The following is an 18,786-nucleotide window of genomic DNA, read 5'->3' as shown; positions in this document are numbered from 1 at the left end:
GATGGAGGGGGGGCGAGCGCGATCCAAGCTCCCGCAGGTCTTTTGCTCCTGGTAGCCGAAACGGGATCCCTCGACCGTTATCCAGGCGGTGTCGATGGTCGAAATATCGGTGTCGGTGTTGATATCAGTCTGGCGTGGACTGTCGAACTATCGTCAGGGGGTGAGAAGAAAAGAGAGGAAGTAGAAGAAGAAGCGAGGTTGCTCTTCTCCGCTTTGTCTATATCAAAAACCAAACTCCCCCCAAGAAAACCACTAGCAGCGGGAAGCCAGCAAAGGAGAGCGTGAGAGACCGAGGACACAGGGCGAGTGGAGAAAAGGACCAGATCACCCACAGCGCCTTTACTTAAGCTCAGAACGGAGTCACAATTTTGCGGCTTGCGGCTTGCGGAATTGCGGACGGAAGATGGAGTTGGTCTTGTATGGAGCGGCAAAAGTAACGCCTGGCAAAGACAAGGGAGCCAAAAAGAAAAAAGGAAAGAAAGAGGTCCAACCAAGATGCACGTCCAGAGAGCGAGAGGGAGAGAGGTACGGGAGGATAGACGGGATGGTAACAACGCTCGCCGTATCAAAGCCTGGATAGTCCGTACATACGGGGTGGTGGGAGGGAGGGAGGGAAAGGGGGGATACCCCTACCAGGGACTGGGGCAAATAGTTGATATGTATAGCGCCAGAAGAAAAAGCTGAGTTGCCTCTGACCGGGACTATCGGCGGGTTGCTGCATCAAGTTTCTTTGGCCCTTCTGTGCCTGTGTACGGCGTGCACTGCTGCCCTTGTTGCCTCCAAGAAAGGGGTGTATGCAGAGGTGGTTCGGTTCTGCGGCGTTGACGTGAAGTATATGGCCTCGTACCACAGCACGAATCCCGCCCATCAGAATGGAGCAAACTGACAAACCTACAAGGTGGAAAGCTGGATAAACCACCCCCCAGAAAAGTGGTTACAGTTGTAGGGAAGAGCATGTTCAAGTCTCGTATTTCCCAAGTACTAAAAATAAGCCCTTCCAAGCGAGAGCAGTGACATGCCCTGGCACATTCCCGTCATCCTCCCCTCTCCCCCCATAGTTATCCAACTCCAGGGCAGATATCCAGATCCACACTGATGTTATTAATTAACCTAGCTTGCTTAGCTTAAGTTTCCTTTGGGCGAATCATGGCCTTAACCGAGTCAGACCCATAGCAGTCCCATGAACGAAGAAAAGCATCTCATCGGGTGCTGGCAAAGCTCACGCGCGGCACAGAAAAACTCCTCGGGCCAATGCGTATATAGTATGTCGAGCCGAAACTGTGCCATCGTGATTTCTAGAGATACTGCCCAAAGAAATAGATCCGTTACTCCAATGTTGCGTATATGCATCGTTATGCGTCTATGTGCAATCCATACTCTGTACGTAAGGATGCACCCCAATCGTGCCGTGCCCATTCGTTTGTATATGGCCTGTCAAGCGCTGACAATGCAATGCAAGGACGACCCAGAAGCCCGTTACCAAAAGGCCGAAGGAAGTGGCGAATCCCCAACTTTTTTCTTTTGGCCTTGGAAGGGCAGGCAGGGTAGCTGCATCTAATACCCTCCGGGCAAACAGTTCGTGGAGTTCTTACCAACTGGCTGGAAGTTTGCATTATCTGGCTGGTCGTATATTCTTCCTTACTCTGCCATCTGGTTGCTTACCGACTCCACACCCAAGGATGATGATCTCTTGGGTTTTTCGAGGCAACAGAGTGCTTTCTCGGTGACCGCCGAGCAGCATATCCTTGAAATGGTTCGCAGCTGTCCTGGAGTTGGGCCGTAGCGCCGCCTGCCAACTGATCCCACGCGCCGCTGCGCCCAGCCTAGCATACGGAGTTCCCTCTCCCTCGCCATGCTCCGTATATAGATATCTCAGCCTATATCACCAGGTACTAACGAACCCATGGCAGAGGAAGCTGGAGCCAAACAAGCTTTCTTCATGGTAAAGGAGGACACTAGAGAAGCGTTCACCCCTTTTTGTGCCTTTTTCGCTCTCTTCTATACATGATGCACCCCACAAAACCGATCGATGAGTTATCCTTGCTTGGCCCAGTTCAAATCTGAAATCTCAAACAAGCATGCGTCCTGTTGACTAACCGGTGCAGCTCGTTTGTTTAGGCTAGTTAGTTTAGCGTATATAATTGCTTTCTAACGGCAACGGCACTTGACCTGTAGTTGCCGAGTGTAACTAACAGGAGGGCGAGCTGCTGTCCCCTTCGTACTTCTTCTTGTTGTCGCTCGCAACGTAAATAATGGAGCTTGGTGGCTTCAAATGTGTTGCAGCAACGGGTTGGAGCAGTTCCCCTCTGCCATCTGATACCTAGGAGTGCAACCTCTGTCAAACAAAGGTGGAGAGATACGTCACAACGCCTTTTTCGTAGAGTCCTCGAGGTTGACAAGTGAGCCTGTGGCGTGAACGCCGTACCACGTACCACGACAGTATCCGTCTAGACTAGTGCTGAATATCTCTGGCCACCCAGGATAATGGAAGGCTCGAATATTCGACCAGTGAGGAATCAGAATCCCGCAGAAGCCGTTTCCATCCCGTAGTTAAGCTGGACCTTTACCGACTATCAGAAAAGAAAATCTCTGCAGGGCAAAAGGCGTTGACAGCCCGGGCATATACACGTGAGACATCTTCATGTTGGACGGGGACGGGATTCTCAGGAACTGTTTGCAAGCCATAGCAGCCATTATCACAAACATTTCAAGATGCACCCGCATACTGATCACGCCCAACAGCCCCTACATTTAGTTAGCATGGAAGTGTTCATGGGTCGATGGAAAAGTAGCGGCGGCGGTGCGGTGGGCTCCCGCGACTTTGGGCACCACAACGTCTGTCTCCCCTGCTAGCGACGAAGGAAGGACGCTCCATCCCCATGCCATTGTTATTATTGGCCTCAACCCAGCGCAAGAAGCTGTGGAGTGACCAGCTCCCATGTTGCTGGCTAGCCTTGGTAATATATTGCTTCTCGCTCATTTTGCTGCCAATCTTGGTCATTTCTCTTTCTTCGCTTTTTTTCTACTGGTCGTTCGCCCGGAGCATTGTGGTAATTTGGTTAGTATTCTCCACCCCTTGTCCAAGGCCATGTACGATTCCAATTCCTTGACCCCTTAACCCTTCCTTTTATCGGACTCCGATCGCCTGGGCCATCTTTTCTTCATGTATCATTCCTGTATGGTCAGATGATCGTTAATATACCAAGCTAATATCCAAGACACGAGTCGGCAAATGACCGTCTCACAAAGCAGACGCGTCATATACATAGATGGGGGAAGCTTTCGCCTGTCAATCCATCCCATCCGTATACTCGGCATCGTTACCGAGAGCGCTCCGAACAGACACTCTTCAAGACGCATCATGGAAAAGCTGTCGGTGAATATTGGGGGCTTCAGGAGTTTAGCGTTGCGGCTCAGATTGGTTGAAAGTTCCTCTGACCTTCTGCGTTGGCTCTTCGACTAACAAGCTTGCGTAGTAGTTGATATTCCATCCAGAAGATATATTGCATAGAAGACTGCCGTATCCCCTCACCTCGAAACATTCTTAGTTGCAAGCTGGCTTGTTCGCCCACTGATATGGAGATGGAGGGCGCGCTTGCTCGGCACGCAAACCAAGGCTTGGTGATTGTAAGGAGCGTGGCTGAACGCCACAAGTGCGCCTTGGGTAGACATAGTACATGCTGAATTCCCATCCAGCTGAACTCAAACATCGAAAGGGGAAAGTCTCAGGAAAGAAATAAAGAACAAAAGTTGAAGAGAGGGGGAAGAAGATAAAAAGAAAGAAACAATTAATAACTTTCGAGGGCCAATTCCATCGTGCGTGCGTGTGTGTGTGTGTGGAAAAAGCATGTCCAGGGAGTGAAAACTGAATCGTGATACTCCGTACTGAATAGATAAAAAGTAGGGTGCCCCTACCACGCTCAGCAGGTGAACTTGGCTCCCCTGAGTCTTGCTTGCTCTCCGGATTGTGCTTCATACACTCCCCTAAATGACAACAGTAACAGCCAAATAAAGGGGGGAGCACCCTATCTCTGCATATTCCTACTCCGTATCCGTACCTTCAACGTATTTTTCTGAGAAGGAAATTACGGGAAGGTGCAGCCTATAGCGTGTGTGAGAGATCATCTTCCCTCAGACGATCGAGGGGTTAGTGACATAATAGAAATGCCCATATTTATCTGTGCTGCTCGCTACGGCTGTCCCGTTATTGACAGCGTTAATCTGATATGCGTTGGATACGTGTGTTGAATGTACCCCGTATTTCTCGTCTAGCAAATAATCGAATACCGCTAGCATGAGAATAGAAATATCGATTTATGCTGTTGCCCACACATTCTGAATGGCCGCAGTTGCTCTCATGACTCTCGATTTAGTTACGGTTTCAGGGGTTCGAGGTTTCATGCAATTAACCAGCCAAGCAGTCTCGATGACAATGCAGGACAGCCTGAAAAAGAAACCTGGCGGCATCAAACAGGAGATTTGGTTATTTACACATGCATGCGGATCACCATTATCCGTTATATGTATGTATGCTTGGTCTTGAAAGTGAGCGCAGTGCATGTGGTGTGGTGACGATTTATGTAAGTCATATTGAACCCGCTTAACCTAGGAAAAAGGCTTGCTAACTAGTTAGGCATAAAACGGTGCAGGGCAAGGGGCAAAAAGGAAAAAGGAAAGATACCTACTGTGTTATCAAGGAGGTGGGGGAAGATATTGGGTCAAAGCAGCAGTACCCTTCGGCCTCCATGACGGTATTACTGGCACGACTGACGCGCTATCCGATGTTCATCTCGGTGAAATATTCGAAGTAATAGGAGTATATCGGGCTCATCTGTATCAGATATATCTAGGGGCTGTCGCCTATCCATGTCCGTGGTATGATATCGACCAGGGCAAATTTCCAGAGATCAAGATAGGCTTCCCTTCCGGCGTTCCCCGCGGCTTAGCGTCCAGACATTCAGTGTAAAGACCATGGACAGGTGGAGAACTGAGTTGAGAGCGTTCCATAGCTGTATAAGTAAGTACGATGTCAGGTCGGCGATGGTCACCAAGCTGGGATATGGGATTGCCTCCCATCCCACACTGCGTGTCCCACCATCGCGTCTGACCCCGTTATTGGCTGTGAGAGAGGCCGAGCTTCAAGGGGACAGGCAGCTTCACTTGTCAAGGGTGAGTTCAATCTCGTGCAGATGATGGTGGGTGTGGCCCACGGTGTATCCATAACTAGTTATCATTTCCTCGCAGACACGCCGCCAACCCATATGCGCGGGTGGCTCCCCTTTTCCCAGCGCCACAGATGTCTCATGTTTCTGATCCTTGTCCAAGGCCATGCTCTCGAGCTGCCATGCAGAAGGCTGGAACTCAATTGCTGCTGGAATTCGCTTTTCTGAGTTGCGATTGTCCGTTTGTCAAGACGTTGTGTGGTGTCCGTCGTTGACTGTATACATACGCAGCGGTGGAGGCGGTCGGCCGAATTCCACGAGAAAGCTTGAAACGCTGGACGGGAGCTTGGATGATGGAATGGGCAGGGGGCGGGAAGCGTGTAAGTCGATATAACTATACGGAACTATATGTGACCATAAAAGCTGTAAGCCGTCTGGGATGTTAGATGTTGGTTCTGTTGCTTGCGTGGGGGGAGAGAATGCATGAGGAAACGAGTTGACGTCCCGTTTCGGCTGATGTGACGCCGGGTGATTGGCTGCGTTTAACTACTATCATTGTTATTATGTATGTTATAAATACGAGACGCTCTATGGATGTATTCACGGTGCAGAATAAGGCTATAATTTACACACTGATCATGTACCTTTTTTAACCTGGACGCATCACCGGCAGGGCGAGTGTGAAAGTTGGTGGGCAGCTAACATATTCCTGGTTGTATACCATGTCAATATTACAAAGCTGACTGGCCCGGCTGCTTCATATGGAAAATAATGAGCAGTTATCTCCTTCTAGAATGTGACGCTGGGTTTGTTTGTATCAATCTGGTGTCATATTCCCGGAGAAAACGGCTCAGCACTGGCTCCAGCACAACAGGCATAGGACTAACACATTATATATAACAAGGGATGAACCTGGGGAGCATGGGGAAGCGCCTGGTCGTAGGCAATTCTTTCGGCAAAGCAGGCACGGATAGAAAATATCTCTTGATAACATGAAGACGTGAGCAAAGGAATATGATTTTAGGAAAGGATAGGCATACCAGTTTGAGCGTCAGAGATCACCCAAGAGCGAATAAGCTGGGATGCATTTATCATCTCATCATATGCGTGAGGACGGCCCATAGCCCATCAAACCCTTCCGAACGATCCACGGGATTGAAAAAGTCGAACCAGCGTGTTCGACGAAGGACTAGGGATCGCCATGGTGACGCCGGGCGGCCGTCTGAACTGGCAGTGTCTACCTTTCCCGTAGTGAGCCATTGAAGGTACTCGTCGTAGACTCTGAGATGGATGATGGAGAAATGGTGGTTAATCGACGATATCATAAAGACCTATGAGTAAATATACGTTAGTAAGTTGGCCTTTTCTAACTGATATTCAGCTGTAACTCACATCATCAAACGGACTGTTCGGGTTAGTCCCAATTTTTATATACTTCATTCTCTTATCCCACAATCCTGGACCGGGCTGGATGCTTTTCCACTTCTCCATCATTGAGATTCTCCTATTGTTCAGCCCTGCTCCTCGCCGGAATGAAAGAGAGGACCTGTCGTGTTTCGTCCGTTTGTTTACCGTGGCCTCATTGTCCACTGACGAGTTCGTTGGCGCAGGTTCAGCCTGCTGCTGCTCTGGAGCAGTTGGAATTGGTTCACCAACTGGGCCGTTATTCGGGAGGCCTCCCCAGCGAGGCGTAGACGCCCACCATTTTCCATCTCCGGGTTTGGCTTCAGTCTGATTTTCTCGCGCTCTTTCCTGGGCTAGTAGAAGGATCCCTGCTGTTTCCCGCAAGATATCACATTTCTCGACATGTCTCTGTTCAGTAGCTTCGTCGTAAAAACATGTTTCCGGTCGGCACTGGGCAACTAGCACTGGCCCTTCCAGAATATGTTTGCGTGCTTCCTGCCTATCCTGTGGGATGCGTGAGACGGTGAAACTCTGCCGTACAGGAAATAGGAGATCTTTGACAGCAAGACGAGGCGGCATTGTTGGTAGCTTAACCTGGCAGCCGAGGGACCATGCTACCATTTCCACCAGTCCACGTAAAACATCTTCTCGGACTGAATCAGGCATATCTGTTCCTGCACCAGTTCTCCGACCTTTGTAGCGTCTGCTACCACTGGGGCTCTTAGCATTTACTTTGGGTATTATGACTGATGGTTGACTATGGCCTCTTCCGCCATCGATATCCATCCTGCTCTCCACTGCATCTTTATCCGTACCTTTACCTGGGTCCGAACCTTCCCCATGGCCGTTGGGCGCAGTGTTCTCATCTATGCTGATCTCATAATAATTATCATGGCTTGAATCCCAATACTGAGCAGCTTGCTGCAAAGCAGTCCAAAATTTCCTCGCCTGGGCAATCCGTGGATTTTTACGCCCCGGAGGTGGTTCGAGCCGCGCAAGGGATCGAAATGCATCATCATTGTCGAATAGTAGCTCTGCCTTTAAGAGCTCGTGTTTACTTTTGTCAGGAAATGGAGCCCCATTGCTCATAAACATGGGAGGATTCATTTCCGACTCTCCAGTCCCGGAGCCAAGTGTTGGCCATTGATAGGGAGGTTTTGATTTCAGATCGTGATCTGGCACGATGTTTGAGACATCAATATCATATTCCACCTTGATATTGAACGCCGTCAGATATTCATCTGTGATATCTTGCGGTTTTCTGGCACGAGCCAACAAGTGATAGAGAGCATCACAACTCGTTTCACCGTCAGACATAACTGAATTTAATTTGGCATAGTCCGGAAACTGGACTTTTGTTGGCGGTGGAGGCGGATCACGCTCCTCTTCTAGGTTAACACTGAAGCTGGACACGGCTGCTTCCCCACTTGGTCAGCCATTCGTTATAGAGTGAGTATAGATATAAAATACTCCCCAATTCAGTATTGATCTCAGCTATACATGTTCAATCATCTGAATGGGAGGGAAGATGTAGGAGAAAGAGGGTCTTGAAAGGAAAAAAAAAAAAACACGGGAATTCCACGAGGAAAAGCAATATTCTCGACAGCCTTGTTTGAGAACAGCAGCCACTGGATAGTAAGGAATCAAGAAGCTTACCCAGACTCCCTCCCCAGCTGAACATGACTGCTGATATGCCTTTAAGACGGCCTTAAGGTAGGTTTAGAGAGATGGGTTCCTAAGACCCTGCTGCCCGAAAGCTCGGTTGAAACTAAGACTGCCCGGGAATAATATGTATATGTGCAACAAGGACCAAGGCAAGGTGATATGCTAAAGGTCTTAAGTCGGAGTAGATCATGGGGATAAAGTTGTTACGTCCGCAATCGGCCTTGAGAGATGCAATTTTCGATGGGCTTCTTCTATTCGGGTTGGGTTGAAGTAAAATGGTAAAGGCCAGATGGCTGGATAAGATTGTACCAATATCAAGACGGTTTCAGGACTCGCTCGAGCTTGTGTAGCATACCAACGCTTTATTGATGGAGAAAAGGAGTAACAATGACAGATTGTATTAACTAGTTAGTTATGCCCAAGCGAGGGATTAGAAAAATGCCGTATGGTCAGGGGTGCGACGCAGGAGATGCATGAAATCAGCTAACAATAACACTTGCACCAACATTCACAGAACCGACGGAAGCTCATATGGTGATCGTTGCATGCCGCAGCCAGGACTCACTAGGCATCGTCGTATAAAGACCTTCAAAAGGGACTGCAGAGTGTTCTATGTATTCTCCTGCTAGTAAACGATATCAATTAGAATGCAATCACGCTTGATGTTTTGACGCGGTCGAAGATCACTCAAGGTTCCAAGGTCCTCCCGACTCGGAAGGTCACGTGAACGGCCAACGACATCCAACTTCCTCACAGGCAAACGGATGTTTTGATCGCTTCATGTTCGACTTGATCAATGAACAAGAGGGCCGCGAGGGCTGAAACTGGAATATAACACCCCGTGTTAGCAGAGAGACAGCATGCGGCAGCTTAAACAGTGCCACAGCTTGGCCCAAGTTCATTGCATGGACATGGGTGGTCGCTACACATACCAGGAGAAGCTTTTAGGGGGTCACAAGCTATACCCATACCTTTTCACAGGTTATTACTCTTTTGTATCCTAAGAAGGCATCCCAGGCTATTCTCATAGCTTGAAGGATAGCAGGATTTTTAAATATCTTATACGCAGTTTCTCGCTGCAAGATCTCTGAGAAGCAGGATGTAACTACCAACCTGCGGTCCAACTTATTTTTGCCAATGATACCCAAAGTGAAAAAAAAAATAAATAATAATAATAATAATAATAAAAAAAAAAAAAAAAAAAAAAAAAAAAAAAAAAAAAAAAAAAAAAAAAAAAAAAAATAACCCAGTATGGGATGAATGCGACTCTCTGGATACCATATTGATTCCTTCTTGATCTAAACATTGTTTTAGAATAAGAAGATTTTCCCTAGCAGCCCCATATGCAGCCTCCCGCGGTATCTGGTGCAGGATAAAGATTCTCAATCCCACTCATCCGACATGTCGCCGTAATCAAATGCAGGTTTCGTCCCGTTCCGTTGAGCGATCCGCTTGTTCTACGTTCTCGTCTAGCGCCTTCTTTGTACACCTTTGGTCTCTCGCCCGGCTCTTAACGGGAAGCCTGCCATGATCGACCCGTCATCCCAGGTTCATGCAACTAGACTATGCAGGCCGCATCTTGTCAGGAATGGGGCAACGGGGCAACGGTCCTCGGATGGTTCCGAAGAATGCTTGCTCCCCGACTCCTTTCAAGCATTGCGCACCTCTCACAACGAACTTGTGGCGTGGAATCGCTACATTAATGCCCCATTCTTTGATTCAGATGGGATTTGGCAGAACACGTCCCTACGACTAACTAGCTTCATGTAAATATGCGAATTTCAATAGGCCCCTCTGTTCCTTCTAAACTTCTAGGGAAAGATTTTCTCCCCAGATCTTTGGCGCCATGGTTAGGATATTAAACCCTTGTCAGGGTACCTGATACCTCTCTGTTGTGATTGTAACCTGATAAACGTTTTTACAGTGGCAACATGGCTCCCCAGTACAGTCCATCTATACACATTCGTACTGCGGGTCCAGAGGAAGCAGGACAGCAGACTTTTGTCATTGCTTGCTCCTTAACTGGCACTGGCGTCTTTTTGACCATCGTCGTTTTTATATTTGGCTATATCTGGCACTGTCAGATGGGAAGCCGAAGATCCAGGCTATTGTCGCGTCTCAAGCCATCACGGAAAGCAACTCGGCCCAGTGCTGAATATAATAATGATCGAGATTATGAGTTACCTAACCAGATCACCAAGCCGTCGCCATGCGCGTTTCCCTTGAAATTAAAACAGCCGGAAACCATGCCTCCTCCTCCTCCTCCGCTTCCACCTCCTCGATACCTCCAACCGCTAAACCCGCCCAGTTTCCATAACCGATCGCTCCCTGGCTTTCAGTGGAAACGAAAATGCCCGCCTAAGCTTGAGCCCTTACCAGAGACAGAGTCCTTTACACATACCACTGTCCGCAGATTTGACAGAACTTCGAATCAATTGTCTGCTTTCGAACAAAAGGAGTACGGCCCTGTGGAGTTTCGTGGTTCTCTTGATGAGCTATCGACAATATCAAATCACGTCAATATATCAACAGGTCTGACACGAACCGTACTAGCCCATACATATTCGGATGACGGCTCTCATTTCATGGACAATGCCATACCAAGCCCGTCCCTCTATTTCTCGGCCAGCATTGATGTCGAATCTTTGATGTTCCCTTCAGAGACCAATAAGACGGAATCCTGTTTATTATCAAGGTCAAGGACAAAGAGCAGCAGCATAATCCTACTGCCGGGAAGTAGTCCCGATTCCAAACAAAATTCAGTCGGGAGCAGCAAGCCCTTGCGAGTAACTCCATCAATCATCTCCCGCTGGAGGTGGGTCCGAGAAATGACAGAATATCAGAACGAAGAACCATGCCCTTCAGAATGCCCAACATCGCCTGTCTGGTCGGACGGTACTGAACAGTCTTCGAATTGACGAGAAAACTAGCCAGTGACGCATCCATTAAAAGCTGGTCTTTTCCACTGTTCCTAAATTAATATATGTATTTTACTCAAGCAGAAGAGCCTAATATACCAGAGTCGCGGTATTGTTAATTGATTCAGATGGAATTCTTTGATTCCGAAATCTGTACATATCTGTATTGGTACTTCATAAGGGCCCATTTAGTTGTCTTTCTCGTTTAAAATGACAATAGCTATAGTACCAAAACATCCTTGTAATCCACCGTTTATCCACAAGATGTGTACATCTCAGATGAACAAACAAATGCCAGAGAGGGAGTATAGTGGGCATAAATTCCATTTCATTATTTTTTTGGTTTCGAAAATCAACATGAACTCCCTTGCCCACTGACCGATGCCGGCTAGGAGAAGTGGGATGGAGGAAAGTGGAAATTAAACATATTGAAAGGTCAACAGGTGGTTTATGCCTCCTCCTCATCTTCACCAAGAAGAGCATTCCGCTTTGCGGAAATACGCTCTTGTCGTCTCTCACGGGCAGCCTTGGTCTTAGCACGTTTGGCATCCATCTCCTCCTTGAGGGCACGTTCACGTTGTTTCTCGGCCTTGGCCTTGTGGATCTGTAAGCACCCATATTAGTACTTCTGTTAAAAAGGCGGGAAACCCGATTTTAACTCTGGGGAAGCCATACATGTTCAACGAGGGCACGCTTGTGCTTAAAGGTGTTACCCTTGCTCAAGTGGTACAGCTCGTGGTAAAGGTGCTTGTCAATCTTTCCGGCAGCACGGTATTTGGCAAGTAGTCGTCGAAGGACCCTTAGGCGGCGCATCCACAAAACTTGGCTATAAGGAGTGCGAACATGCGTCAGTCATCCCGCGGTTTCCAAATCTCTTCACTAATTTTCTAGGAATAGGCGGCAATTGCGGCGTATTCTTCATCGCCGAACTCTACAGAAATTCAGCAGCATTAAGGAGGAACGTACCTTGGCATTCTGGCATCCTTGGTACCCTTCCTCTTACCGAAACCTCTGTGTCGACCGTTTCGTCGGGCCTCTGCGAGCTCACGGGCACGGGAGCGCGAGTGCATGGTGACGGGCTTGCGGATGATGAGTCCATCGCTGATGAGTTTGCGGATGGTCTGACGAGAGTTGGCGGTAGAGATCTCGTTGACCTCGCTGGGGTCAAGCCAGATCTTGCGTTGACCGCAGCCGACCACGGAGGCGGCCAGGCGCTTCTGAGTGCGAAGGTTGACCCTATTAAAGTCACCAAATGGTCAGTCACAACTGTCTCTTCGCTTCCGTTTCGATATCACGAGAGCGACAAAATTTCTTGCCCCCTCTAACGCCATGCCATGAAAAATTTCTGCCACAACACAGCGACGCGGCATGCATTCGTGAGGGAGATATTCGGGAGGTGTATTCGATCCGATGAAGCAGCAGGGTGAACTCACATCTTGATGCCGGGTTAGTTGTCGATGGCCGAGTGAGTGATGGATTGCTGTTCTGAATCCGCAAATCGACATAAACGAACAAGAGGTGGACGTTTCGTTTCGATTAGCTAAGCGAGTGTGACTTGCTAAGCGAGACGCACCAAAAAGTAGCGAGTTAGGGTTTTATGGTGCTATGCCTTTTTAGGATGTTGAGTCATTCCACGTGATATAATTTTTTTGGGGCCAAGGCTTCCGCTTCCTATTTACAAAAGGGGCAACCGTAGGTCTATCTACTTGCTCTATGCTCGGTATCATCAGACAGTTCCAAAAGGCGAGTACGTATGGCCTCCAGCTTGACCTTGCGGGTCTAGTCATCACCGAATGATTCCCCAAGGTCAACCTTGCCCACGCTCCAGACTTCTTTTTCATCTTCTACTTCATCGCTGGAGAGACCTAGGCCGCCTTGGCCACCTTCAGCTTCTCTCCTCTCCCTAGCTTGGCCTCCTAGTCGGAGGGCCACGCGCTTGAAGTAATCTTGCATGCTGCGTTTGGGTCCAGCTGGAAGCTCTGCTCCGGGGCCCTTCATGTACTCTTCGAACACCTCGCCTTCAGACTCAACGACGGAGAAGATGGCCAGGAACGCAGCTTCGGCAGCCAACTTTACGGGGATGACCGTATCACGGACTCCCCCAAAAACGGGTGGCACCACAAGAGATCTATAACGTGCGATCATTTCTTGGTTTTCTCTAGCAACCGTCCGTAGAACAACCAGTGTCAGTCGTCGAGTGTCAACTGGTTTACCAGGCTGTACTATGCCTGCCAAAGCTTCGAAAACCTCCTTTTCGTCCTCAGGTTTGCGGTCCATATGAGCGGATAATAGGTATTTTCCAGCCGCAAGGACACCGTTGTCGGATATGAAAACCTACCAAGACTGTTAGTAGATGAATTGTATTACCATTGGAGCGCTAAGGTAAACATACATCACTGTTTCTGATTGCATGACAGATCGCCACGGGTACCTCTGAACGGAAGTTTTCGTTCAGTAGGGCAGGCGATTCGACGAGAATGGCGTTCAGCCGGAGAATAGATTGATGCGTCAGTTGTGTTGCTAGTATCCGGTTTCTAATGCCTACGTTAGTCTCAGTCTCATTAAGATAGGCTCATAGTATACCTACTTGATAAGGGGAATGGCGGTGGGTGTGGGCAGCGATTTGATCAATGCTCCAGCAAGTTTGGCGTTCGTAATCGTTGTAGCAGCTATAAAGGCGTTAGAAGTAAGTTGACAAAAGCGCGATACCAGGTATTCGGGGGCTCAAAGTACCATCGTCGACTGAATCATTGTCAACAAGACCAAGCACAGCTTGTCTTGAGGCCTCACTCATGTTTGTGCCAGCTTTATCAACAACATCATGAAGGGCGCGCAACATTGCATTTTTAACACCAGGATCGGTAGTCTTGGAACCAGTGATTAGCTCTAAATGATGTTAGTAAATGATCATTTTGATATGGTGAATTAAGGCTAAGAAGCCACCTACCTGCAACAAGAGGATCTACTCGTGGCGTTAATGTAATCAAAATACCCAAGCCTTTGGCAGCTCGTGTCCGCAAAGTTTCGCTGGACGTATCTGCCAACCCTCTCGCAAAAGTTCTTTGCAGTTGTGGCAAGAATGGCTTGACAAATAGTGGGATTTTTTCAAGCAACTTGTCAAGGGCAAGGAAGATTGCACCTAAGTTATTAGTTAGTCAAAGGGTGAAGTTTCACAGTCAGAGCTAACGGGGACCTACATTTGATATCCACGGATCTCTCTGAGACCACACGAATCAAAGGACCTGTAATTTGAGTCACGAATGTCTTAAGTGACTCAGGGCTAGTTCGGTCAATGATATCGCCAATTGCCAGAGCAGACTGTGTACGTTGTTCAATGTTTCCATTCAGTAAACCTTGAAGAAATATAGGGAGTATAGCCCCAATTCCTTTAGGTAGAGAGAATCCGGCGAGATTGGATCCAGGTACACCAACTTGTCGGAGTACTTGACGAGCTGGATTTACAAGGACTTCCATCTCTTCTTTCTTCATGCTCTTGGTCAGTTGGTTGAGACCTTCCCATGCCGCCTTTACAACCTCCTTATCACGATCGTCAAAGGAGATCAGAAGCACTCGTATCAGCTCTGGGTAGAATCGAGAGATATCCATCTCTGTGTTGCTGAAGAACGTAGCAAGGTGCATGGCTGCGCTTGAACGTCGTCGGTGGTCATCATGTTTCATTAACGCGAGCATTACGTTCATGGCAACATTCAAACCGTCAAATTCGTCCACCGAATCAAGCACGGTGTCAAATGCATCGCTAACTTCTGATTTAAGACCGCTGTCCTCTGTGGAGATAATCTCGTCCATGAGGGTATTCAGGATGGTTGGTAGTCTTCGGTTCATCCCGCCTCCGGCAACCTTCGATAGCGATGCTAACGCTTTGGCATTGAATCCAGTAATTGGCTTGGTCAATAGAGTTGGGATGAGATTTGGCAATATGATGTTGGCTCTAGTGGCTTCGGTCAACAGAGTAAGAAGAGCAGCAAGAGCCTGCTCCGCATCGTTTTCATTGTGCAACAGATGTAGAAGGTCTGGTAGAACCCTGTCAACAATCCTCTTGCCTAGCGCCTGCTGGAGGGCATCGAAAGCTTCAGCAGCAGCTTCACGGACTTGGTCGTTAGTATCGACCAAGGCGGTTTTGACAATAGATATAAGAGCCTTCTCGTATGTTTCGAGTGATTCTTCGGAGGAGGATACCACAAGCTCCCGCACAGCCAAACATATACCCTGTCTTCCATCGATGTCGGTCGACGTGATGAGCCCTTCTTCTAGTTCCGGCAGCAGAGTCGAGAGAACTCCCTCCCCTGCCTTCTTAATCAATTCTCCTAAAGCATTTCCAGCAATAACCTTTTGTTCCATATTTGAGCTTCCCAGGCGCCGGATAATGACTTGGGAGAGCGTCGGCACCAACTCTTTCAACGTGCGAGGCGTAGCGACCAATGCCTTCCAGACATTGATAGCAGCGCTCCTGACCAATCCTGAAGTATCGCAGCGGCAAATATAAATTGATGAAAGTACTTTGTTACGCCTCTCTTCACCAAGGACTTCGAGGAGAGATTGACCAGCTTGGATTGCGGAATCGATTTCCTCTTCGCCATCCGCGGCAGTAGCACCTGTCAAATTGAATAGAAGATCACCAATAAGCTCCACAGAGGAAAGACGGATACGGTAATTGTCATTCGCCAAACCACGTTCAAGCTCAGGGAGAAGGAGGTCAATCGACCTTGTGGAGAAATTCTTCACTAGCAGTCGGCCGGCTCGGAGCGAAGTTTCTCGTATCGATTCAACCTCATCTGCAAGACCAACAAGAATAGGAGGAATAATACGGTTCAAATAAGCAGCGAAGCTGTTACCGAAGCATGCAGGAAGGAATATAAATAGAGTCATAAATCCTTCCCGGACAGTCGCTTTCGAGCTAGAGACATTTTGCAGAAGTGAAGGTAGAGTGTCTTCCAAACGTGACGTACCCAAACCAGCGAGAACTTCAGCAAGGGCCTGGGCCGAACCCATTCGGTCTCCTGCTCCGGCCTCTGATTTGAGGGTCGCCATAAGACTGGGAATGAGGTCTGGAAGAGTATCCTCTCCTAGTTTCTCAATCAGGGATCCAAGAGCCTTTGAAGCAGTTGCTCGAGTAGTTGGCACAGGGTCAACAACAGCAGTTTTAAGCCCAGCAACCAGAATTGGCAAATGAGATATCAAATCCTTGCGTTCCGTAAGATGAGCTAAACTGCCAATAATTTGCGCTGCCTTTCGCTTGGTTGTTGATCGATCACTCAAGCCTCGCTCGAGAATTCGCACTACCAATGCTAAAGAGGGCGCATCAAGGTAATGGACGAAAGAAATTTTTATTAAAGCATCCAAAGCTTCATCGGTGTATTTGGTTGGGTCACTGAGAGCTTTTAGCAAGATTGAAACCAGGCTCTTGACTTCTGGATTGCTTATAACATCTCCGAACCGTTGCAAACTCCTATTGGCAGAATTGCGAACCTCTTTGTGACTGTCATTCAGGACCTCTGTAAGTGGTGGGATGATATCTGGGAGGTTGAGGGCAAGTTGCTGTGGATCAAGATAGGCCATTGCGCCAAGCAAGTCGCAAGCACCCTTTTTGCTTCTCCATTGAGTATCATCCAGACCATCCAGCAACGTTGGGAGAATCTGCTTAACTCCAAAGGAACTTAGGCTTGCGAAGCAAGCCTTTGCAGCATCTAAACAGGCATCACGGACGTCAATACTTGGATCACCAAAACTTGTTAGTAGTTGCGGAACAATCCGTATCACATATGGCTCAAATACACGGCCGAGAACAAATGCCAGTAGTTCATATGCTAGGACAGCCCCCTGTCGTTGATTTGACTCCTTTTTATTCTCAGATGCTTCCGCTAGGCGAGACATAATTCCAAAGTCGCGGAGTGCCAGTACTCCTTTACCCCTGACTATGCCTGCTAGTCCATAAGCCGCTCCACGGCGGGCTGCATATTTCTTAGATGTGAAAAGCTGATCGAGCAATTCCTGCACAAAATGGCTAGCATCTGATCCATCTAATCTGATGAGTGGGATAAGGCATTGGGCAACAGCAAGCTGCACTGTTTCTGAAGGTGTTGATAAAGCATCCATGAGCTTGCGGGTGACTTTTTGAATGCGATCATCCCCCACAACTAGATGCTGCGCAAGAGATCCGTAGAGAATGATGACTGCTTCGTTAAGCCAATCTGACTGCTCGGTTTCCTTATCTGATGTTTCCAATGTCGTTTCGAAGATACTCATCAGCTCCTCAACCTTCTCACGCCCACGCGATGTTATAACAGCACTTCCACTCTCGGCCATCTGTCTTCGAACAGAAGCATTTCGGTCGATCAAAGGGCCTTCATCGATCAAGAATCTGAAAAACGATACTATATCATCCCCACTGAAACCACTAGCCATAGCGCCGAAGGACAGGGCAATTCCACTCCGTATTTCCCAGGCGTCTGCCTGTTCAGCCTTCCTAGGCATGCCATATGAATCGGTCTGCACAGGCTTCGTATGTACTTGTTCCCGATACATAGACTCCAACTTTTTCAACGTATCGGAGAAAATGGAGGGACATAGCTCGCAGGCATGAGCAAGGGCAATGGCTGCCGCTGATCGTAGAGACAAGTCATCATTGGCTAGGTGTTTGATAATCAAATCAGGAGATTGTTCGTCAACATCCAGGGCATTTTCTTCCCAAATTTCCCTGGCAATCTCAGCGTTCTCTGCCACATTGTCATGATATGCTATCCATAAATGTACGGAGAAGTCAATATCAGTCAAGTCTATCTCGGACAATATGCTCTGGAGAACAGCAGTTCGCACTGCGATTTCACGAGATATCGAGCCTCGAAGTAACACTTCAAGCTCGTCGGGTTGTATATTTGCCGCCATAGCCCTACAAAGGTCAGAGAGTGCATCTCTCACTAATTTGTAGTGTGCCGTATGTTTTCTCATGGCGTTGATAAGGTGCCTTAGAGTCTCGATTCTAGGTAATCGCGCGTCGGAAAACGAGTTGGTGTGAAATGATATAAATTCTAGAGCTAGTAGAACCTGCTCTCCACTGTCATCCTTTGACTCCTCGATTCCATTGTTTTCCAATACTATGAAGATTAATGGGAGTATATAGCCAAGAGAAACTCCATCAAGAGGGCGCTGCTCTGATAGGATTCGAAGACGGTATAATATCCGGGTTATTAGGCCTACAAACGTTCATAAGGTTAGCGGTACTTTCGAGATAAAGTCCAGGGTATAACTTACTCCCCAGTGGCTCCGTTTCAAGTTCACTTCTCAAGAACGTTTTCCCTACAGCTCTAATAGTTGCAATGGCAACAAAAGGCCTCATTTCTCCAATCCGGGACGAGACCTTATCACCACAAGCCATGAGAGCTGAAGATATGCTGTCACCAACTATGACTCCACCTCCAAGTTGAGCCAGTTTGCACAGAGAGCTACAAGCAGGGTTAATCCAGCCGTCAGCTTCAGTTGGAGGGCTGTTTGCCAAGCTCTTGATTATTCCCGCCCCCCTTTTGATCATGACTTCAGCGGAATTGACAGCGTCACGGATTTCCGACTCCTTCTCCAACTGAGCTTTGACCTTAGCCTGCTCATCAGCAGTTAGTTTCTTC

At 48.1% G+C, this 18,786-nt stretch overlaps 5 protein-coding genes across 5 annotated transcripts; 1 reads left to right on the top strand and 4 right to left on the bottom strand.

Moving 5' to 3' along the window:
- Positions 1 to 2,816: 2,816 nt before the first annotated feature.
- TERG_11619 (uncharacterized protein) lies at positions 2,817 to 5,250 on the bottom strand. The gene has a single exon (XM_047750705.1). It carries the CDS (start codon positions 3,974 to 3,976, stop codon positions 3,545 to 3,547), a length of 432 nt encoding a protein of 143 aa, XP_047605217.1. The 5' UTR covers positions 3,977 to 5,250; the 3' UTR covers positions 2,817 to 3,544.
- Positions 5,251 to 5,496: 246 nt separating this feature from the next.
- Positions 5,497 to 9,353, bottom strand: TERG_00722 (uncharacterized protein). The gene is made up of 2 exons (XM_047747642.1): positions 6,555 to 9,353; positions 5,497 to 6,493 (listed from the first exon to the last, which is right to left on the bottom strand). The coding sequence occupies exons 1-2, from the start codon at positions 7,881 to 7,883 to the stop codon at positions 6,254 to 6,256; spliced, it is 1,569 nt and encodes a 522-aa protein (XP_047603604.1). The 5' UTR covers positions 7,884 to 9,353; the 3' UTR covers positions 5,497 to 6,253.
- Positions 9,354 to 9,800: 447 nt separating this feature from the next.
- On the top strand, positions 9,801 to 11,153 carry TERG_00721 (uncharacterized protein). Its single transcript, XM_003238686.2, has one exon. It carries the CDS (start codon positions 10,163 to 10,165, stop codon positions 11,147 to 11,149), a length of 987 nt encoding a protein of 328 aa, XP_003238734.1. The 5' UTR covers positions 9,801 to 10,162; the 3' UTR covers positions 11,150 to 11,153.
- Positions 11,154 to 11,597: 444 nt separating this feature from the next.
- Positions 11,598 to 12,480, bottom strand: TERG_00720 (60S ribosomal protein L19; the record flags this gene model as incomplete). Its single annotated transcript, XM_003238685.1, has 4 exons — positions 11,598 to 11,753; positions 11,825 to 11,975; positions 12,116 to 12,385; positions 12,476 to 12,480. The coding sequence occupies 4 exons, from the start codon at positions 12,478 to 12,480 to the stop codon at positions 11,598 to 11,600; spliced, it is 582 nt and encodes a 193-aa protein (XP_003238733.1).
- Positions 12,481 to 12,928: 448 nt separating this feature from the next.
- TERG_00719 (translational activator GCN1) lies at positions 12,929 to 18,115 on the bottom strand (the record flags this gene model as incomplete). Its single annotated transcript, XM_003238684.2, has 6 exons — positions 12,929 to 13,483; positions 13,542 to 13,683; positions 13,737 to 13,818; positions 13,883 to 14,035; positions 14,097 to 14,288; positions 14,347 to 18,115. The coding sequence occupies 6 exons, from the start codon at positions 18,113 to 18,115 to the stop codon at positions 12,929 to 12,931; spliced, it is 4,893 nt and encodes a 1,630-aa protein (XP_003238732.2).
- Positions 18,116 to 18,786: the final 671 nt, after the last annotated feature.

The sequence above is a fragment of the Trichophyton rubrum genome, assembly GCF_000151425.1.
Source record: "Trichophyton rubrum CBS 118892 genomic scaffold supercont2.1, whole genome shotgun sequence".
NCBI classification, from domain to species: Eukaryota; Fungi; Ascomycota; class Eurotiomycetes; order Onygenales; family Arthrodermataceae; genus Trichophyton; species Trichophyton rubrum.
The sequence above is the reverse complement of the archived record's forward strand: the minus strand, read 5'-3'. Positions and strand labels throughout refer to the sequence as shown.

Bases quoted from the DNA above. Each gene is read 5' to 3' on its own strand.
- TERG_11619 (XM_047750705.1), bottom strand. From the start codon at position 3,976: ATGAAGCACAATCCGGAGAGCAAGCAAGACTCAGGGGAGCCAAGTTCA.
- TERG_00722 (XM_047747642.1), bottom strand. From the start codon at position 7,883: ATGTCTGACGGTGAAACGAGTTGTGATGCTCTCTATCACTTGTTGGCT. The intron at 6,494-6,554 runs GTGAGTTACAGC...ATTTACTCATAG, and splicing joins CGAACAGTCCGTTTGATGAT to GTCTTTATGATATCGTCGAT.
- TERG_00721 (XM_003238686.2), top strand. From the start codon at position 10,163: ATGGCTCCCCAGTACAGTCCATCTATACACATTCGTACTGCGGGTCCA.